The sequence below is a fragment of the Lepidochelys kempii genome, chromosome 15 (genome assembly GCF_965140265.1).
Source record: "Lepidochelys kempii isolate rLepKem1 chromosome 15, rLepKem1.hap2, whole genome shotgun sequence".
In the NCBI taxonomy this organism is placed as follows: domain Eukaryota; kingdom Metazoa; phylum Chordata; order Testudines; family Cheloniidae; genus Lepidochelys; species Lepidochelys kempii.
This window is the reverse complement of record NC_133270.1, coordinates 24362655-24383499: the sequence shown is the minus strand read 5'-3', so window position 1 is coordinate 24383499 and position 20845 is coordinate 24362655. Positions and strand designations below refer to the sequence as shown.

Below are 20845 nucleotides of genomic sequence, written 5' to 3'. Positions count from 1 at the left end.
CCTTCCCTCGATGGCTTGTTGGGCTGAAGAGCAGCCAAGCCGCAGAGAACAGTAGCAGGGTTTGTTAGGTAAGTTGCACAGGGCTGGGGACCAGAAAGAACAAGGAAGCTCAAATCAAGTGTTCTGAACAGAGGAGATTTTGTTCTTAGAGTTGGAAAACTTCCACGATGTCCTTGTCCTAAAGGTCCCTTTCTGAGTGGGACTTTGCTTTTCCGAAGCACTGAGTATCTCCAAACACTTTACACACATCCATCCATTAATCAAAGCCAGTCTCCCCCCCACCCCCACCCCAACGAGGCAGATACGGTTCTGCTAGGAGATGGGATAAGATACACATAAGGAAACTGAGGTGCCCAGAGAAGACAAAGGACACAACGCAGGAGTAGAAGGCCCCCCACGTCCCTGATCTAATCACTGGATGACATTTCCTCCTGCAGACTGTTACTCTCATTCACTGTCTTTATCAGCAGCGTTTAAGAACATGTGGTTACAAGGACAACACACGCACTTTGGGTAGGTCTACACTGCAATCAGAGGTGTCCTTGCAGCTTAAGGAGGCAGACCCACGTTAGCTTCCATCTAGCCAGCAAGGCTACAAGTATCAGGGAAGACGTGGCAGCACAAGCTGTCCAAGTGCACCAGGAGTTCATGGCACTACGTCTCCGCTGCTGTCTGTAGCTGGGCAAGTGCGGATACAGCCAGCACAGGTAGGCCTGCCCGAGCGACAACCACACACCTCCGACTGCAGCGCAAACGTGTCCTAACTACCAACGCTGGAACTAGTCCTTCCAACCAGAACAGTGGAGCAAGGGCCCCATTCTCCTCTTTGTTTCACTCTGGACAGGGCCAGATAAGCACCTAAGGTAGGTAGGTAGGCAGATGTACTTGCACCGGGCATGCAAAAAACAGAAGCTCCTTTGAAAATCTAGCCCAAGATCGACACCTGCTGTCGGGTGTGCGCTAACGCCTCCCACTGAAGGCTTTGGAAGCTGCAAACCCATAACATGGCTGGAGTTTGTTCTAGAGCAGTAAGGAAAAAATTAACCAAGACATGCATTTCACAATCCCAACCACATTACCATCACCATCTGCATTAAAGTGGAGCCTACAGCCCCAAATGAGATTCAAGCCCTATTGGGCAGGCACTGTTAAAACACCTCCCCCCCCACCCCCCACAAAGGCTATTGAAATCCCTTTGCACCAGCCCCACGAGAGGTGGTCCCAGCCCTGAAGAGCCTGCAACCTAAACAGACAAGACACACAAGGGGCACGAGGAAAACAGAGAGATGAGATTTCAACTGCATTACAGTCAAGGCCTGAAGCATTTTGTTTCAGAAAAGAATCGCCAAAACCGTAAGTACCTCCAAGTAATTCCCAGGTGGAGAAGAGCAGCACTTGAGTCAACACAGCAGGATTAATGAAACTTCAGGGCCAAAGCTGCTGCAAACAGAGTCTCTGGGGGATAAGGAGCAGAATATGGCTGGTTTCTCCCGTGGCTAAGTTAGAGCATCTCAAAAAATATCCCTATATTACCAAAACTCATCAATACTCAAAGTCCTGCTATTGCCACAAAGATTTTACGGTGATTTTTCTTCAGTCTTCTATGCCCTGGTGCATCTCAATCAGAAAGGATGAGAAGAAAGAGAAAAAAAACCAAACAAACAAAAATATACCAGAGAGGAAAAAAAACAATCCATAAGAGCTGTTCCTGAGGGAATGGAGTCAACCTTTTGCATCCCCGACATGAAAGAGCAAACTAGAAGTGTCAGCACTAGGTGCTGGCAGGCTTCCATGCCCTGTGGAAGTCAGTCAGTCTCAGTCTCTCTCTCTCTCTCTCTCTCACACACACACACACACACACACACACACACACACACACACACTTACTTACTTTTGAGAATTGGAGGCCATTTCTTTGGAAGCCCAACCTGAAACACTGAGGGGAAATTGGATTCTCGTGATGGCTGGTGGTTTTTCTTTAATAATTAGCGCACTCAACTCCTGTACAACGCTTTCAGCCTTCAAAGCCCTTCACCAATGTCAACTGAGGTTTTGGTGAATTCAAGCGCTGCCTACGAGCACAGAGCCCTGGATTCTTGGAGCCACGCATGCGGTGCAAACTCTAGCCACAAACGACCCATGGAGAATTCCCCTGGCTGACAGAAACACCCTACTGGCATAAAGCTGGACACGACTCCTTCCCCAGCACCCCACCCAGAAGAGGGGATGTGGTGGGAGAAGGAGGGGCATTGAGCACCCCACCCAGAAGAGGGGATGTGGTGGGAGAGGGAGGGGCATTGTGAAACAGAGCTCAACCAATTCTTCAGTAGAGGTAGTGATAAGTTAGAGGCAACAGGGAGGTGGAATTCGGGCACAGGGGAAAATTGAGTCCAGGCGTGTTCAGCGTGTCAGTGCAGACATCCCAACCCAGCCTCACACCGCACCCCAAACCTGACATGGGGGACCAGCCTGCCCCAGAGCTCCACCAATTCTTCCATGCACATTCCCCATCAACCCACGCAGGACATCCTAAGCATACAACTAAATCCAACCAATAGTAGGGATACAAAGTGATTCTACAAGCAGGGATTCTGTGCATTCTGCTTCCTGTCCACTCCCAGCAAGGTCTTATTTGATGGCAGGGTGGGTTTCCCAAAAGACACAATGGAAGCCCGACTGCTTAGGACATTTATATACTCAACCAGATAGCAGGCTTGATCGGAGAACAGACCAACAGGAGAAGTTCTCCTCCAGCAGGAGTGGGGAATCACAGAGGCTGGATATGAAAGAGACCTACTATATTCTCGCCTCCAATGTACTATTTTTCCTTACTTTATATTCGCACCTGTGCTCTGCGCTGCCCAGTTTTAAATGACTCAAGCAATAACTGGTAGGTCTTTTACATCTCTAATGTCTAAGGATCCTTTATTCTCTTGGAAGAAGAGACATTTGGAAAAACTTCCTAACTGTCAGAGTGGTTTTAAGCACTGGAATAAATTGCCTAGGGAGGTTATGGAATCTCCATCATTGGGGATTTTTAAGAGCAGGTTGGACAAACACTTGTCAGGGTGGTCTAGATAATACTTAGTCCTGCCTTGAGTGCAGGGGACTGGCCTAGATGACTTCTTGAGGTCCCTTCCAGTTCTATTATTTGTTTCTTCCCTTTAGGGATATAAAGTTTAATGGGGTAGACAGAACCCGAGGAAATGCAGAAAACATAGTTCATCCCATTCCCTACTGGCTCTGGTCATTTTACAGTATGTACATACACACACACTTCCATCAGTATGCAGGAAGGTTTGCCTGAGTAGCTTCCATTGCTGCTCAGCCCATACAGTTCTGTTCCTTCCCATTGGTGTAATTTAAAAGACTGTCCTTCTCTGGACACTAAAAATACCCTGTTAGCAACACTAAAGCGCCTAACCAGGAAACCAAGGTAAGAGCGAAGGCGTTCAGGCCTGTTAGCTTCTCTGGCTGCTCAGAAGGTGTGGCAACAGTGAAACAGAACAGTCCAAGTGCAAGGAGGGGGGCGGGGCGCTGATTGAAAAACATGGCTCTGCAGGCCAGATTCTGCTCCAAGTTACACTGGTGTAAACTCAGAACAACTCCATGCAACTTCCTTCTGGCACAGCCATCCCCCTGCCCATAGGGGCCCACCACCACCATATCCAAGCACCTCCCAAGTATTATGGTTTTACCCTCATAACGAACGCTAAAGTTTCACTCCGATTAAAAGGTACCCCCTCCCTCCATGGGAATAATACTCTCTTGCATGCTAAAGCCTAGGTCACACCTTTAAGGCAGCACCCTGAAAAGGGACCGTGTGTAAGCAGCGCCCCCCAGAGGGCACTGGGCCTCAGACACAATTTATTCCCTTCTTCCCTCTTGCTCTGGGTGGGAGGCAGTAACTTACTGCAGCTTATTCCCACTGTTATGCCTGGCCAGCCCGTTCCCTGCAGAAAGACCTAAGTGAGGAGCAGCGGCTGGCGCTGCACACTAGACCCACACCCAAGATTCAGGGAGGTCGTACTTGGCCACACAGTGGGTGGAGCCGTCCATATTTGGCTGGGGAAGGCAAGAATGCAGCCCAGCCATAACCGAGCACTCCCCCAGCTAACCAGACAGGCCCTTCCAATGGTCACGCTTTCATCCTTCATGCTGGGGTTCAAAGCAAACTCAGGTCCAAATGAAGGCAACCGGGTTTGCCAGTGGGGATTTTCAGGTTTCATTCTGAGTGACACTCACCCACTCTAGGCCAAAAATCAGGAAGTGAAAGCAGATGCCACTTTACCAAAATTCAATAGCCAACCCCAACCCCTCCCCCCCCCCTTGCGTCACGGAGTTCTCTAGTTTGGAAAGAGCTTATCAGCAACTGATTTCTTCATCAGTCATGCTCCGGGTCACGGCATCCAACACATCGCAAATCCAGATTTCAAAGAAATACAACCTCCTCTCCATCAGCTGTGCCCCACTGAGGGGGGAAGGTCTGCAGCTGTTAGCTTCCCCACAGGTCTTACTCTCATCCAGTAACTTTCTCCTTCGAAAGACGCCTGACTGAAAGCTTTTGATGTGAGTGGGAATCTCTCCATTGACTTCACTGCGTTGTGGATCAGGCCCAAAATCTTGAGTGGGTTGCCATTTGCCATGCAGATGGATCATGTCATTTATACTGGACACTTCCAACTCCGGCGTCTGTTGTACAGCAGTTTCAAAGCAGGGGAGAGCAGCCACGTCATCCAGAGATGAACCCGGGCTCTTTTCCTATGGCCCCACTCCCCACTTGCGTTGGTTATTGTCAGAAATGGCACCTCGGTGCGGGGAATGCGTGCTCACTATGTAACCCGAGTCATACTGACGCACCAGCCTTGCACTGAAGAGTCTGCGTCCCTCGCGATAGGTAATCCTGATCTGGTGTAAGTGAGTCCATCTCCTACTGGAGGCAACAGGAGCTGTGCCTGCTTACCCCAAGGCCAAACTTGGCCTGATGTGACCTGCTTTGCTCCTCACATCATCAGTAACATTTCAGTGCCAGCAATGATGGTGGGAAGCAGAAAGGACGCACAGCTCGTGTCTAGAAACTGGGTTGGGCGTGCGACACTGACAAGTTCGAAACTGCATGAAGTGACTTGAAAACTCAACGATTGGGACCCCAGAACCTGTTCACCTAATTCAGACAGCTGGCTCCCCAGGGCAGGACTCTGCCATTTGATGTGTCCGGCTACAATGACTCACAGCATGGCTGCAGCTGGCCTGGGCCAGCTGACTTGGGCTCACGGGGTGAAGAATGCTGCGTAGATGTTGTGGCTGGGGTCCGGGTTCTGGGGCCCAGAGTTCGGGTGTCTACACTGCAGTTTTACAGCACGGAAGCCCGAGCCAGCCGACGTAGGCCAGCCCCGGGTGTTTCACTGTTGTGCAGATGTACGCTAAAAGCCCAGGCCCAAATACAGTGCTCTATAACTAATACACTAATAACTCAACAGGGGAGTTCGCCACTTCCCTGACCCGGATAACTGCACTTATTTTGGGAAGCAGGAGGGCGGCTACCGCACTAACCGAGACTCTTCCCACTTGCCCGGAGCGGGACCGAAGCGGCAGCTCCCCAGGCAGGATCTAGCTCTCAGCACGAGCGAGTGCCACCAGGGCCCAGCTGTGCCAGGTGTCAGGCCCAGGGAAATGAAAGGGGATCCAAGCCCTAACGCCCAATTGACTGGGCTGCAGATTCCGCTGTTTCAGCGTCTCTGTGTTCAGTGCTTTGAAACATTCAGCTTTTCATTTGGCACAAAAAATGACTTGGCCAGCTTTGCCCCTTCCCCGCCCCACCCATCAGCTCATCTCGGAGCGGTATGTTTCAGCCTGATTTCCAAACCCGTTACCTTGCAGCCTGAGAGCAGGTGAGCTGCCCCATTGCGGCTGAGCGGTAGCATTTCCCACGTGGCTGGGAGCACGGAAGCCAATGATGCTCAGCTAAACCAGAGCCTCCTTTGTATCCCCCTAAAGTCCTTTCCCCACAAAATTCAGGAGAAGAGTTGCCATTCACTCTTGCCACAGAGACAGTGATTCTCAGACCTCACTGATGCAGGAACCAAATTAGTCATCACCATGACTCAAAAGAGCCACCGTAATGTGAATTCATTGTTTCATTTATTATTGTGAATATATATAATTTGCACAGCAAAATGACCAACCAAGTATTCTACAACTGGTTAATAACACAGTATAAGCATCCTGATTGGTTAATAATTTGATTATCCAGTGTTTTAACATCATGTGCCTCATAGAGCCGCAGGAGACACATTAAAGAGCCACTTGCGGCTCCCAAGCCTCAGCCGGAGTATGACTGCTCTACAGGCTGCAGACGCAGCCCATGACGGACTATGGCCCAGATCCTCAAAGGCTCTTGGCACCTAACTCCCACTGATTTCCATGGGAATTAAGCACCCAAATACCTTTGAGGATCTGGGCCTAGATGCCCCAACACTGCCAGCCTTTGTCATTGCTATGGTCCAGCGGTCTGGGATTCGCTGTTCTGTACAGCATTTGAGATGGCAGGGTCTCTAGCATGGAAAGGGACAGCCAAGAGGAACTGACTTCCCAATCCCGTGAGTCCCCGTCAGCCAGGCCTGAAAGCAGGGTTAGAGTCAACCCCTTTGCCCTGCCCAATCCTGCCACCATCCCTGCAACTCCAGCATCTCTAAGAGCTGTCTTTTCCTCTCCACTTACAGGGCCAAAACCCATTGTAACTCCTCCTCTCAGCCTCCATGCTACTCACCTTGCTTCTTGCCAGCCTACCAGAGAGCTGCTGCTCACCCCCATCCTCCCCAGTGGCTGCACTGCCCACGGTGGCAGTCAAACTCCCGAGCCTCGCTCTTGGAGCACTGCACAAAGGCCTCCTCCACCTCTGCTCTGACTTCACCTTCTCAGTCCCCAAGCTGCCCAAGGCCTTGTCTGCAGTGGGGATCTGCCTCCCTTGCAAACAGCGGTGGCTAGATGCCACACTGATGCATCAATGCAAAGCTCTGACGGAGACAGGCAAAGCTGTGGTTTGCACCGATTCAGCCGACAGCTGCTTCAAGCAGGCGAAGCTGCTTGACCTGCCTGCACTGGTGCAGCTAGCCCAGTGCCTGTCCACTGAATGCTGAAACCCCCAGGGCATGTTCAAGCCCAAACCCTCCTCCTCCCAGACCAGTGGAATCACCGCCCTCTCTTTATGGATGTAGTGACCATCTGCTCTAACAGGCCTTTGGTCATTGGTCTTTTAAGCTGCAGCAGTTTATTCCAGTGCTCTCTAGCATTGCCTCTGGCTGGCCTCTTCGAAAGGTGGAATCAGTTGTACATCTGTCAGTGACTTTCAGAGGGATCTGGGCAGCTAGGACCTTTTGAAAAGCTCAGCTTAAAAACACAAAACCCAGTGGACCAGATAGTGTCCCTGGATGTGAGCACGGGGCTCCCATCCACACCCAGGGCAGAAACTGGCCCATAGCACAAGCCAGACCAAATTCGGTAGTCCTCTGTATTTACAGTTATTGCCAAAGCTTTACAGTCCACATCATTTTCCCTCCCAAGAGTCACTTATCGGAGAACATGGATCCGTGGGATGTGTCCATGGGGGAGGGAAAGGAACACAGAGTTACAGACAGAAAGCTATTGATGTTTCTATATAATCCCACAGCAAAATCACTTGCTCTCAAGCTGCCAAGTTTCAGGCCAAGTGGGTTTTATGCCCCAGTTCTTATGCTGCTTTAAATGCAGTATTCAGGAGAGCTCTCGTCTAATGTTCAGTGCTTTCTTTTGATCTGTTACGCTGAGTGAATCTATGAAAGGAGTGACCAAGTGTAAAATGAGAGAGGGGTGGAGGCCATATAATCCAAACGACGACCTGCAAAGTTAGCAAGAATCTGAAAGATGACAGCATTCCCTTTTCAGAGCAGGGGCTCAGCTGCAATGTGAGGCAGTAATGAAGGGGAGCATGGTTTGTTAGGTTAAATCACAGGTCGGCATTCCCCGGGGGTAGCGCTAATATAAAACCCAGCTGGGCCATTTCTCTTTGGAAAGAAGTAAATCTGAACTGCATTTGATAATCAACTTCTTCCCATACCTTTGCATTTAATGCAGATCAGATTTACTCCTTGTGAAAGGAGTACTTCAAGCATATTAGTCATTTAAAGTAATGGAATAATACGACAATAAAACCCTGTATCTGTTTTGTCTTTAGAGCACCAGATTTTATTCAGACAAATAAAAGCCCAAGTAAATTTTCTGGGGCTAGCAAAAAATTGACCCTGAAGTTCAAGGGGGAACAACAGTAATCAGATCTTTGTATAGCCCTTAGCAATATCCAACATTTCTTGGGATGTCAGGAAGTATCATTAATATACCTGTTCCACAGATGTATCAGATTTTCTGGCTCCTACTCCCATTGTCAAACCACACTTTCTCTCAGAATGCTGCACAATTAGGATAGGATGCTGTCCCAGGGTGGCTGGCCTTGTAAGAGGAGCTGGGCCCAGCCTCACCTGTGACACATCAGCTCCCGCCCAGCCGAGACAGATCTGCCAGGGATCAGGGTATTATAAAAGCCAGCTTGTAGGCCAGCTGGGGAGAGAGCTGCCGGGAGCAGGCAAGCGCTGGCAGGGAATCCTAGTTCAAGGGGGGGGAGAACTACAGGAAGCAGGCTGGCTCCTGTGGGAGGCCCTGGAGAAGGGTATGGCTCTATGGCATGTGGCTTGCAGAGTGGAAACCTGTAAGGAATAGACAGGCCCTTGCAGACGACCCCAGGTTAGGGGAAAGGGACTAGTTTTCTGTCGAAGAAATAAAGAATAAAGGGCCTGAACCAGACCCTGGACATGGCTTCACTCCTTCCTGGGCTGAGGGGACAGGCCAGCAGCCTGCAATGCCAACCCACATAATGCAGGGCACAATGGCTCAACACACCCCTTGCATCTGCCACAATGTGGCCTCTCCGTTTTCCGGGGGCCATCACGTCTCGTGCAGACTGGCAGGTTTGCCGCGGGCATACACATTCTGCACGGCTACCCAAGCCCTGCTGTGTGGTGCTGGGAGCGTCTTCAAGCACGACCACCTGCTTTTCCAAATCTAAAAAGGAAGCCAGCCCTTCCGAAGCCGAGAAATACAAACATGCCGTCGCTGGGTTGTCGGGGACACGGTCCCGCGGCCAGACCCCGTCAGTCCGTCACATCCCACCTTTCGAAGGGGACAGTCCCACCTGGTCAAACTGGCACATCGCTCTCTGAAATAGGCAAAGCCTCTGGATCCCAGGCTGCAGTCTGGGAAGTGGGACGGTCCCCGGGATCCCTTGCTTCCCACCACATGCTATTGGTTGCGAGGAAGTGATAAAGGCAAGACATGTTCAGCTGACTGCAGGTCCCAGCTTGAGGCCAGCAAAGATGCTGTTCAGGAGTCCATCTGCAGAGAGCAGACATATTCTGTTCTCTGGTTTCCCTGTCCCCGCTGCCCTTTTCCTCCATTTCTCCCCTTCCTTCTCCTACTGCCTTCACAGAGGTGGCGGGATTCTTCCCGGCCACGCTGAAGGACAGCCAGCATGCGCTCTGCTTCTGACCCCACCCATGCTGCTAACAGAGGCGCTCTCCGTGATGGTGCCCCCACGGGGCTGGTGTAGCACAGACACTCCTCTCCAGCAGCCTCAGCATGGAGCAGGAACCCCACAAAATAGAGCCCAGCATTGGGACTTTCCTGCCCCCCTAGGGACGTGTAGGAGTTTTTTGGTTTCAAGATCAGCTCACCTGGGAACTGAGGAAAAGGGGAGAACTGGAGCAAAAACCAAAAGCCTGTCTAACCAGCCCAGTGACTTCTCCCGTCATGGGCAAGCAGCGGCAGGTAATCTGAACAGACCCCGGCAGCACAGAGATTTCCCAGCTGCTCCTCTCCTAGTGAGGCCACCTGGGCCAGACAGCAAATAAACAAACAACTCAAAATAAGCAGGCAAATGAGGACATGCTCCAAGGTTCCTTCTGCTGCCAAAAAGTCTGCCACGTTTTCCTGCTTTTACTGCTCCGTGTTTGGGAAAAGGCTAAAAACAGCCCGTGAAGTTTCGCGAGCAGTGGCCTGCATGCTGGGATGCAGCTGGCTGCTGCTGCTGTGTGCCAGTCTGTGGTTTCCCTGGAGAAAGGGCAAGGCTCCGAGTCTCACAATTTAGGAAGGCAAAGGCTTCCTTTTCCGAAAAACAAACAGGATTATGCAGGACACTTGGAACCTGTGACCCCCACCCAGCTGATGCTCCATGAGGGCTGCCCAGAAAACATTCATTCCGCTTCATGAAAAATGTCGCGGTTACTAAAAGAGTTTTTGTTCACACTGGAGGGAAATGGAGATTTTTCCGAATCAGGGAATTGAATACGGGTCTTCTGCACCCCATGTGAGTGCTCTAGCCACCAAACTAGAGTCAAATCTCCCCGCTGTTCCACTTTGTACAAAGAATCAGCCATTCATACCAAACAGAATACTCCAAAACAGAATCTGAACCTGGGTCTTCCCTCTTCCAGGTGAGCACCCTAGCCACTGGGCTATTTTGGCCATTCTCTTTCTTTTAAGAAACACACCCCCACCCTGGACCTGATCCACCTTCGCACAGAAATTTTCATCAGAACGGAGATGTTGCCACACACAGTTTTGACTTTGACAAATTGGCATTTTCCCACAAAAAAGAAGTCTGTCAAAAAATTCCTGACCCGCTCTAGGCTACCTTACTTCTCCCGTAACCTCCAGTCTCCTCTGTGCAATACACAAACGCACACCCTGCACCGCTAGTGGCCATTACAGACCCCAATGCACTGGCTCAGGGGTTCTCAAATGTCACAGCACCGTGACCCCCTTCTGACAACGAAAATTACTACACGGCCCCAGGAGGGAGGACCGAAGTCTGAGCCTGCCTGAGCCCTGCCACCCTGGGGTGGGGAGCAAAGCCGAAGGCTAAGGGCTTCAGCCCCAGGCGGGGGGCCTGTAACCTGAGCCCTCCCACCTAGGGCTGAAGCCGTGGGGCTTCAGCTTTGGCCCTGGGTAGTGGAGTTCGGGCTTCGTCCCTGGGCCCCAGCAATCAAACGCGAGACTTAGATTGAGAACCGCTGCACTCGTCTGTTGTGCAAGAGCGTGTGTGGGAGGGAGCTTACCAGCACTGCAGTAACACAGCAGCTAGGCTGCTGTCGCATAGGAGATTCCTACAGCAACAGAAGGGCTGCTCCCATCGCTGTAGTAAATTCACCTCCTGAGCAACAGACCTCGGTTGACCTACATTCCAGGTGTAGACCAGGCCTGAGAGGCAAAACAACCGGCCCACAGTCACCCAGCAGGTCAGTGGGAGAGCCAGGAATAGAACCCAGGTCAGCTGAGACCCAGTGCAGGGCTCCATCCACTAGGCCACACTGCTGATATCCTGATGACACAGTTCAGTCACTAACAAAACAGACCAGATTAAAACCAGAGTCTGAGTGGTAAATAATGTACCCCTTTACCAGTCCCCTGAGCCATCCAATCCCTGGCTGCACCAGGCAAACACAATCAGTATCTAATGTAGAACTATGTCCAATCATGCAATTTGTCTAACGGTGATATATTAAAAGGTGCATGTGAATGGGAGAGAGAGAGATGAACGGAAACATTCCAGAATAGACAAGTGCTTTTCATTTCTTTTTTTAAAGAGCGTCTGCTCTATGAAATAGACAGCTAGATGTGCCCATTTTGCAAAGAGAAACAGCAAAGGCATTCACTTTGTAACTTCAGCAACAGTATACTGCCTATTCTACAAAAATGGGCCATATGCTGCCCCCTAAATTGAAAAATCGCCATTCAAGGGCACGGAACATTTTGGGTGGCAGAAATTTACTGATTCTTCATAGTAGGCAATTTTTCTGCAAGCCACATTTTGGGTCCCATGCAGTTGCAGTCAAATGAAACTGCCCCTCCACCTCCTCACTACTTACAACAGAGCAAACTATTCAAGATTTAGTACAATGGAGGGGATCACACATAGTACCAGAAACAACCCTGCTTAGTTCCTCTGTGCTTCCAACAAAACCACATGCTGCTTTGCAAATGCTCTATTTTGAGGAAGAAAATATTGATGTTCTTCTCTCAAACGCAAAAACCATCAGTTATTCCAGGCAGTGTATTTGGGGAAGGAGGGTTACGAAGCAAAAAGCCAAATGACTTAAAGGTGAATTCCAACCCACAGGAGAACTGCACTATCCCTTTGGAATGCACATCCCGGGGCATCACAAAAGGTTTTTTAAAAACACAGAAAAGAAAAAGCACGCGCCCTTATTCACTGGCAGTAACAGCCATGCTCTGATCGCTGGCTCTGATACATCTCCAGGAACAGCCCCTCCAAGTGTGGCTTTTACAGTCACAGCTTTAATACCACTTCCCCGATGTGCATTATTCAAAGCTTTCCTAACTATCCCTCCCAGGTTCATGCAAACTTCCACTCCCACGGAACTTAACAAAACCGGCTAACCCTTCCACATCAGAAGCTAAATCCGACATTTCAGGCTTCCCCACAGAGGGCAGCTCAGTAGTGTCTATATCGAAGTCTGAGTTTCTAAATAGTCTAACGCGAAAGTCCATTGCAACATATAGCTGACATGGAAAAAAAATACATGCCTCACCTGTGAGACTAATAATCATTTAGATTCTTAAAACAAAAATTGTTTACAATCTGATTTGTGCTTCCCAATCTGGGCTGTTTGTTTACTTTTGGCATTTCACCTAGTTTGGACAATGGATAATAGACTGGTCAGTTTCACTTTTGTTTCTAGGTTTCACTTTCCAGTGACCATGGAGCAGCAGAATGGGGTCCTTCAGTTACTTTCCAGAGGCAATGTTGTATAAAATCTGAAGTTTAGGTTTATAACCATCTGACCAGGTCCCTTCAAAATCTCACCATAAAACCCATGTCTTTTCCATTACGTAACAAAGAGTAACTTCCATGAAAAGTGTTTGCAGTTCACTCTTAGACAGCTTTTCTTGCAACAGAATTGGACGGAGCTGTTTTGTTTTAAACCACAAATTCCTAAAACGTAATTCTGTGGTCAGCTGGAAAGAGTGAGATTAATCTTCATACAATTTGTCTGCTGTGGAGTCAACATAAGCTTCACTCTTCTCTCAGGACCCGATTACTTACACTGAGTAGAAATGTACTCCACAAACAGTCCCATTGAAATCAACAACGGACTCCACTATGCATAAAGCAAGAGGCTATTCGCCTTTCCTGTGAATGGGGATATTTGTGGAGTAAGGTACTGCCGAACCGTAGAATCAGGCCCTGGGTTAGTTGCATGCAAGTTACTTTTATAATGGAGGCTGCTACAGCATGGAAGACAGAGGATCCTACAAGAAGGAAAAAAAGCAACAGCTAACATGCTAAATACCAACCTGTCTGTGCTGGGATCCCTCCTTTTGTTTTCTACGTACAAGAGCTAAACATGGAGTCTTCTTTGCATCTGTTATGCACATATAAAATAAGACTTAGGAACTGCACTTACCCACTGTTTACGAGCATGATTTCTCCTCTTAAAGTACAAAATTAACTTCTTCCGCATTGCCTGGTTTCTACAGTGGAGAAAAGGGGGAAAAAATATAACGGACCGTTAAAATGCAAAGTCCTGCACACCCCTTCTGTTTTCAACACCATGCAACAATTTCTACCTTCCCGTTGCAATGATGCCACCTCAGAGCGGTGGATGTGGTACCTACAATAGCACGGCACATATGGCCTTTAATATCACTCTGGAGCAAAACTGAGCCGGTCCCTGCAGTTCTGCTACGCAGGCCAAAGTCTTTCTGAATGCTCCTTTGATAAGCTGCGTTGTTTGCCTTGCAGTACGCACTTCACCTGGGGTTAGTCCAGTCATCCCAGCGCCTGACCCTACCAACGTTTACACGTGTGTAACTTTACTCACTGATGTGTTTCCAGGATCAGGGCCACAGATTCTAACTAACTTCACTAGCTCCCTTAATCCTCCTGACCTCTGCGACTAAACTTACCGCTCGCTACCACAAGTAGTCCCGCAGATGCCAAGTGCTCAACGTTATGCCAATAGCACCAGTCCCGGGAGCAAGCACTAGCCAGCATAGTGCCTGTTGGAGAACCAGACCCTTCATTTCCCAAGTGACGAATGAAAGACAGCCACGCAACAGTAATGGCGTATTGATGCCTACACTCCCCGCCCCCACGGTCCTGCCTCAAAGCATTAACTACACAGCACCCCTATGGTGCAATGAAATGTTAAGACGCGGTTTACAGCTGGAAAAAAAGACAAACAGAGGTGAGAGTAGGAAAAAAAATACAGTAGCGCTCTATGGAAGCTATGCCGCAATTACAGGGCAATGGGATGTTTCTGCTACAATGCTCAGAAACGAAGGAGAGCAATGCTGACGTTTAAATCGCCAGGTTCGGCTTCGGCGGGACTGAGTCGGCAGCTGATGCCTCTCTTAGGTCCCAGCTCAGAAAGGTACTTTAGCATGTGCCCAACTTTCAGCATGTGAATAACCCATTTATTTCACTGATTAACGTTAGGTATGAGCCGAAGCACCTAGCTGCATCAGGGCCTGAGAGCTGGGGTTACTGCTGGCTGCAGACAGAGACAGTGCTGCAACTTTCCACATTGCGGAAGTTTTCTTTACTCTAGGCTTGATTTGCCCTTTCTGGAACGCTGCAGTCCTGCAGAGACAGAGGGGGCTGCCGGAGACGTATGGATGTAATTACAGCTCAGTGCAACCTCTCTACACAGAGAGGTAAAGTGACTTTCCTAGGGTCATACAGCAAGCCAGTGACACAGCTGGGATTAGAACCCTCAAGAGTTCCTTGTTTCCAGCCCAGGACTCAAACCAACAGGACCACACTGCCTCTCCACTTACCTCTCAAAGAGAGCTTTAGGACAGCCACCTTCCAAGCCTAGGGAAGGCAGAGCTGCCCGGAACGCATGCCTGACTAGCCAACACACACACAGTGGGCTCGATTTCCTACCTACAGGATCCAAATGATCGGAAGTGGCAGGTCTGAAGTGATGCTTTCAAGGGAATCCTGGGTGCAAGGAAATCTCCCACCCCTGTTACTCCCTGGGAACCCTGTCCTTTAAAGGAGCAAGCAAATCAATTGAGTGAGCTCAGCATCTTGCGGGAGCTACTGAGCACCATGCAGGATCAGGACCTCAGCAGCAGCTATAAGGGATAAAAAGTAACCCATGTGGATAAAACCAATCCGCATTTTCAGCCAAACACATCTCAGCCCCCCCGCCCTTTTTTAAGAGGTCCAAAATACCATGTAGAAAAGAAAAAGTCCCCACCCCTAAGGATGGAGAGCTGAGGGGCTCGCAGAAGCCTGTGAAATGTTGGCTGAACCTAAGTGCTGAACTGTTTCAAACACACATTCGCACTGCCAGTTGTTATTGCAATAGAAACTCTTAGCAAAGAACAAAGATCAGGTGCGAGTGTGTGTCTGCAAAGAAGCCTTTGATCCCAATGAAAGCAGAGCTGCAGGGTGTGTAATTACTATCAGGAGCCTAAAAAGAATCTTTCCCACCCACCCAGGAGTTCCCAAAATGAAATACACCCAGTGTTCTCCGACTGGCTCTCCCTCCCTCTTCCCCTCCCCATGTCCCTTGACTGGAAAAAAATACAAAACAGAGAAGCAGAGTGGATGGACTTCATTTCCAAAGAGATCCACGGAGCCTTGGGGACCCACGATGCACACTGTGCCCTCCTGCCCCTGCCGCCGCAATAACCGCCATCATCTGGCCCTCCTGCAGGAGCTGCACTGTAGACACTGGATCCTTCTAAGCAGCATTTCTCCAAAACACAGGGAGCAGCCCAAGAGCTAGCCAGCCAGAAAAAGGGATGGATGGATGGATCTTGGATGGATAAAAAAGGAGGAGGTCACCTTTATACAAAAAGTGTATAGAGTTGGATTTACTTTCTGGAGAAGAAGGGACGATGCTGACTGCCTTCTCTCTCCTCCAACAGCGCACAGGGTCCTAACAAGACACTTTCTACCCTTTGCCGTTCAGTCACCCACATTTGCTTTGGCTGCTTCTCAATTCCTCTCCTGGCATTTATAGGTTTTCTCCCTAGACGGTAAGCTCTTTGGAGCAGGGGCTGTTCTTAAACCTGCCTGCAAAATGCTATCCAAATAATAATGGGACATGGGGTCAAGGTCCTCCTCTTGTTCCCAGCAGCCTGTGACCATGCTTATCCTATTGTGCTCTGCTTTGATTAACCAGCAAGATGCACACAACTCTGACTTGATTCGTGGTCTGAGTAATAATGTTCTATTCTGTTTTCCCCTCTTATTTAGTTACCAGTGGTGTCAAAGGAATGCTGGATCCCAGAGCCCCGGTTAAGCCGCACCACATTGTCATTCTCTCTGACTTCACCTTGAACGCTTTGATGTAAAAATAGAATTGGATTTCCAAGGTAGCGCTTGCAAATGGCATCTGCAACCTCCTTGTTCAAATAGGAAACAGTAGCTAACTGCCTGAATTAGAGTCAAGCATCCCCAGCTTAAGCCTTCTGAAAGTAAAACACTCAGCCTGAAACCACCATGCACATCCAATTATGGGCAGCGATAACGTTAACAGAATTAATACCGATGTCAAATATTAGTATAAGGCTTGTGTGTCCCTGTAGATAACTGCCTGGATCTAGAATTTTTTTTTTAACCAGGGCCTGCATATCAAACGGCACCCTTTTTATTATAATGATGATTATATGTGCATATATATATGGACAGTGTTGATCACAAAAGAAAAAAAATCTATGCCAGAGGGTCTGTTTTTTGGGGAGGAGAGAGGATCACTCTTTTTGACTGTATGTTTGCAAAGGACCCACTGTTATTCCAATCTGCATTGCAATGATCAGAGCCCAACCCATTAGACCAGAGGTGGGCAAACCACGGTCCGGGGGCCACATCCGGCCCGCCAGACATTTTAATCTGGCCCTCAAGCTCCGCCGGGGACAGGGTCTGGGGCTTGTCCCGCTCTGGTGCTCCAGCCAGAGAGCCGGGTAGGGGGCTTGCCCAACTCCATGCGGCTCCCAGAAGCAGTGGTATGTCCCCCCTCCGGCTCCTATGCATAGGGGCAGCCACGGGGCTCCGCACACTGCCCCTGCCCCAAGCGCCGCTCCCGCAGCTCCCATTAGCCAGGAACCACGGCCAATGGGAGCTGCAGGGGCAGCACCTGCAGACAGAGCAGTGCGCAGAGCCGCCTGGCCCCTCCTCCGTATAGGAGCTGGAAAGGGAACTGCTTGAGGTAAGCATCACCCAGAGCCTGCGCCCCAACCCCCTGCCCCCCAGCCCTGATCCCCCTTCTGCCCTCCAAACCCCTTGGTCCCAATCCAGAGCACCCTCCGGCACCCCAAACCCCTCATCCCCCGCCCGGAGCCCGCACCCCCTCCTGCATCCCAACCCCAATTTCATGAGCATTCATGGCCCGCCATACAATTTCCATCCCCAGATGTGGCCCTCGGGCCAAAAAGTTTGCTCACCCTTGCATTCGACCTATTTAACCAACATCACTGAGAAAGGCTTTTCTCCACTGGATCACACAATCCCATTGTGCTTCGCCTAAATTTCTACAGCATGTTCCATCAAAGTGTTTTGCAGCTAATTGTTGACTTAAACCTCACCATCCACCTGTGAGGAAGATAAAGTATTCTCTCCCGCTTTTAAAAAATGGGGAAACTGAGGCACAAGGTAAAATGACTTTGCCCACTATCATGCGGTGAGTCACAGAAAGAGCCAGAGACCAGGACCCAGAACTTGTTGTCCTGTGCTTCGTACACTAGGCCATGTTTCCTCTCTGGAATACTGCAGCTCGGGTGGATGAAGATGAAATGCAGCCAGATCCAACATAATATCAAGGCCTGCAAAATATCAGGCCTTCCAGGCAGAAAGTTCCTTCACTGCTCAAAACCCCCCCTCTCCCCTTGAGCTTTCTCTCCCAAGTCCTCTGAAGAAATTCTTGGCTTCTCACTGGCCCTGCTGAGCCAGATCCAGTCAGAACACTGGAATTAACCTCTGTTCACCCCAACAGTCGGGATGTGCTTCCTTCTCTATATTCCAGCGCAATGTGGTACCACAGCAGACAACAGTTTATTTTTAAAGAGGCACTGTCACAATCTGGACCTCTGTGTGAACAAGCTTTGATAGGAACCTAATCCCCAGAAACACATTCCCATTATTTTCAAATTCCAGTGGAAACAGGTCATCTGAAAACACAGTGTTGCCAACTCTGATGATTTTATCACAAGTCTGAGGACATTTGCTGCTTTTCGTCAAGCCCCCGCTCTCGGAGTCAGGTGACGGTGAGCACTTCAGCTTTAATTAAAAACGAACAACATTTTATTTCTGTGTTTCCCGGTTACAGAGAAAAGGGTGAAAACGTGAATCCTAAATCTCAAACACGAGAAGGCAAATCAAAGGAACCCAACAGCTATTACTGTTTAAAATCTGGGATTGAAGAGAGCCTGGCTGGTTTGATTTTTGAACGCTTGGGGTTAGCAATGCTGAATCACAACTCTGCAAGAGAACTGAAATTGACCAGAAACAAAAGAAAACCCAACACATTTTCAGCTTCCAAGCAGCACAAACCGTGGAAAAAGCATTCGGGGGCTTGACTCACCAGTCCAGTGCCAGGCAGCACAACTGCACTAAGTCAGCAGAGCTCCGCTGACCTAAAACTGGAGTCAACGCAGGGGTGAAACAGGCTCTAGATTGCTAACGCTATTTCAGTTTTAATCACTGGGGGGCCTGATTCATCCTCCAATGGGGAAGTCAATGGGAGTTGCAACGCTCAATGATGACAGGATTGGGCTCACTGGTGTCAATTTAAAGGTAAGCATGGAAATCCATTTCCACAGAAGAGTATCCCTTTAAGCTTTGCCTCACACCTGTAAAGTCGGAAGGCTGTGGCTGCCTTGAAACTCATCAGCAGATAGGAGAGTAAATGAGGAAATTTAGAGGAAAGGCAAAGGCAAAATTTAGAGGCTCCATTTCCACAGAAGAGTATCCCTTTAAGCTTTGTCTCACACCTGTGAAGTCGGAGGCTCTTACGCAACTAATGAGTAGTCTTGAGTTTTGCATTATGTCTGACCTTGAGAATACTAATGTAGGCAAAGGCTTAATCACTCTGCAGCTGTAAAGCCTGGCAATGTCTTGAAAGCCAGTGCATGTTTATCATGATCAGGGCTGAAATAATCAGCTAACGGAAGGGTTGTGTTTGTTTGGTTTTTTAAAACATACTCTAAATGTTTTTGCTGCTTTACCTTTCCTGTTAAGGTCAAGCCTGCAAAGGTTAGTACGATCTTGCAAAATATAAATACGCTTCACAGTTTATCTTGCTACATACACCGCTGTTACTTAGAAACCATTTGCAGGGAGGTTAACTCAGAGCACATGTCTGAGGAGCACATGTTCTGCTCCCAGGGCAAACCGAACTTCCCGCTGCGCAGCCGGTGAAGGTAAAGGCTGTCCTCTGTAACAGCTGGAGACGCACACAGTCCTTGTAGCAGAACTTTAGGAAGGTCATCGTCGCAATACACCATCCCCTGCAGGGGCATCCATCCTCAGGAACTACGTCTTCACTCCCTGGGCTCTTAAAGATCTGGAGAATTCAAAGTGATTGAAAAAATAAACGGATGGAGGTATGGAGCTAATCTTGAGAGTTAATTTTGAAAGCTGTGCTACGGATTGAGAACAGGGAGCCATGCCGAAAACTTGACTTGGATTCTGAGCTGCAGATGTGCTGGAAAGAGATCCGTTCGAGTGATTTGTACAGAGGTTAGCTCACAATTAGTTGACTACTCAGTCTCCTCCGAAAAAGCTGGCGGATTGTGAAGCAAGGTAGGGAGGTACTTGAGATCCCTAGAAATGCAGCTGTCTCCAGAGTCTGCTTCAGAACCAGGAGAAAAGGGGGGGAAATCAAGGCAAGGGATGTGAAATCTGCAGCAATGCCATATGCTCAGCCTCTGAGGCAGGGAGTGTTTAAAACACAGTTTACAGCCACCCTTGGGCTTATGGTATGGAAATAGAGCCCAGAGACTCCTGATTTGAGATATGCCAGAGCCCAAGCCTATTATTCATCTCAAATCGCTCTGCGAACCCATTGGGGATTTTTGTTTTTACTGCTGGTGAACTCAAACAAGAAGTCCTTTCCATTTGGCTCTTGAGGAGGACAGGAGCCCAAGCAAACACTATGCAGGTGTGCAATGCTGTATTTTACAACATGGGTATCTTTAGAAGTGAAAGCCAGGCACAGCGCTCTGTGTCACAAAGTATGGGTGCCCCTCTTCTAGGGGGAAAAGGGTGCCAGCTGGCTGAATTGCATGGGATTTCTTGCTTGGAAAATACCAGGGGTGGCCAACCTGTGGCTCCAGAGCCACATGAGGCTCTTCAGAAGTTAATATGCGGCTCCTTGTACAGGCACCGACTCTGGGGCTGGAACTACGGGGCCAACTTTCCACTGTGCCGGGGCTGGGGAGGGGGGGGTGCTCACTGCTCATCCCCTGGCTCTGCTACAGGCCCTGCCCTCACTCCACCCCTTCCCACCCTCTCCCCTGAGCCTGCCATGCCCTCGCTGCCCCCCGCCCGAGCCTCCTGCATGCCACAAAACAGCTGATTGGGAGGTGCAGAGAGGGAGAGACACTGACTGGCAGGGCTGCCGGCCAGTGGGAGGCGCTGGGAGCAGGGGTGAGGCTGCTGACGTATTACTGTGGCTCTTTGGCAATGTACATTGGTAAATTATGGCTCCTTCTCAGGCTGGCCACCCCTGGAATAGACACCGGTACAGATGGCCTGGTCTGAAATCAGATATTGCCCAGC

At 49.5% G+C, this 20845-nt stretch overlaps 1 protein-coding gene across 18 annotated transcripts in view; it reads right to left on the bottom strand.

Annotated features, from left to right (window-relative positions):
- NCOR2 (nuclear receptor corepressor 2) overlaps nucleotides 1–20845 on the bottom strand; it is a 412043-nt gene that overhangs the window by 143400 nt on the left and 247798 nt on the right. For all 18 annotated transcript variants that reach the window (XM_073313442.1, XM_073313441.1, XM_073313453.1 and 15 more), the window contains one exon: nucleotides 13515–13581. In XM_073313442.1, the coding sequence (XP_073169543.1) occupies nucleotides 13515–13581 (67 nt within the window). The remainder of the gene's footprint in view (nucleotides 1–13514; nucleotides 13582–20845) is intronic.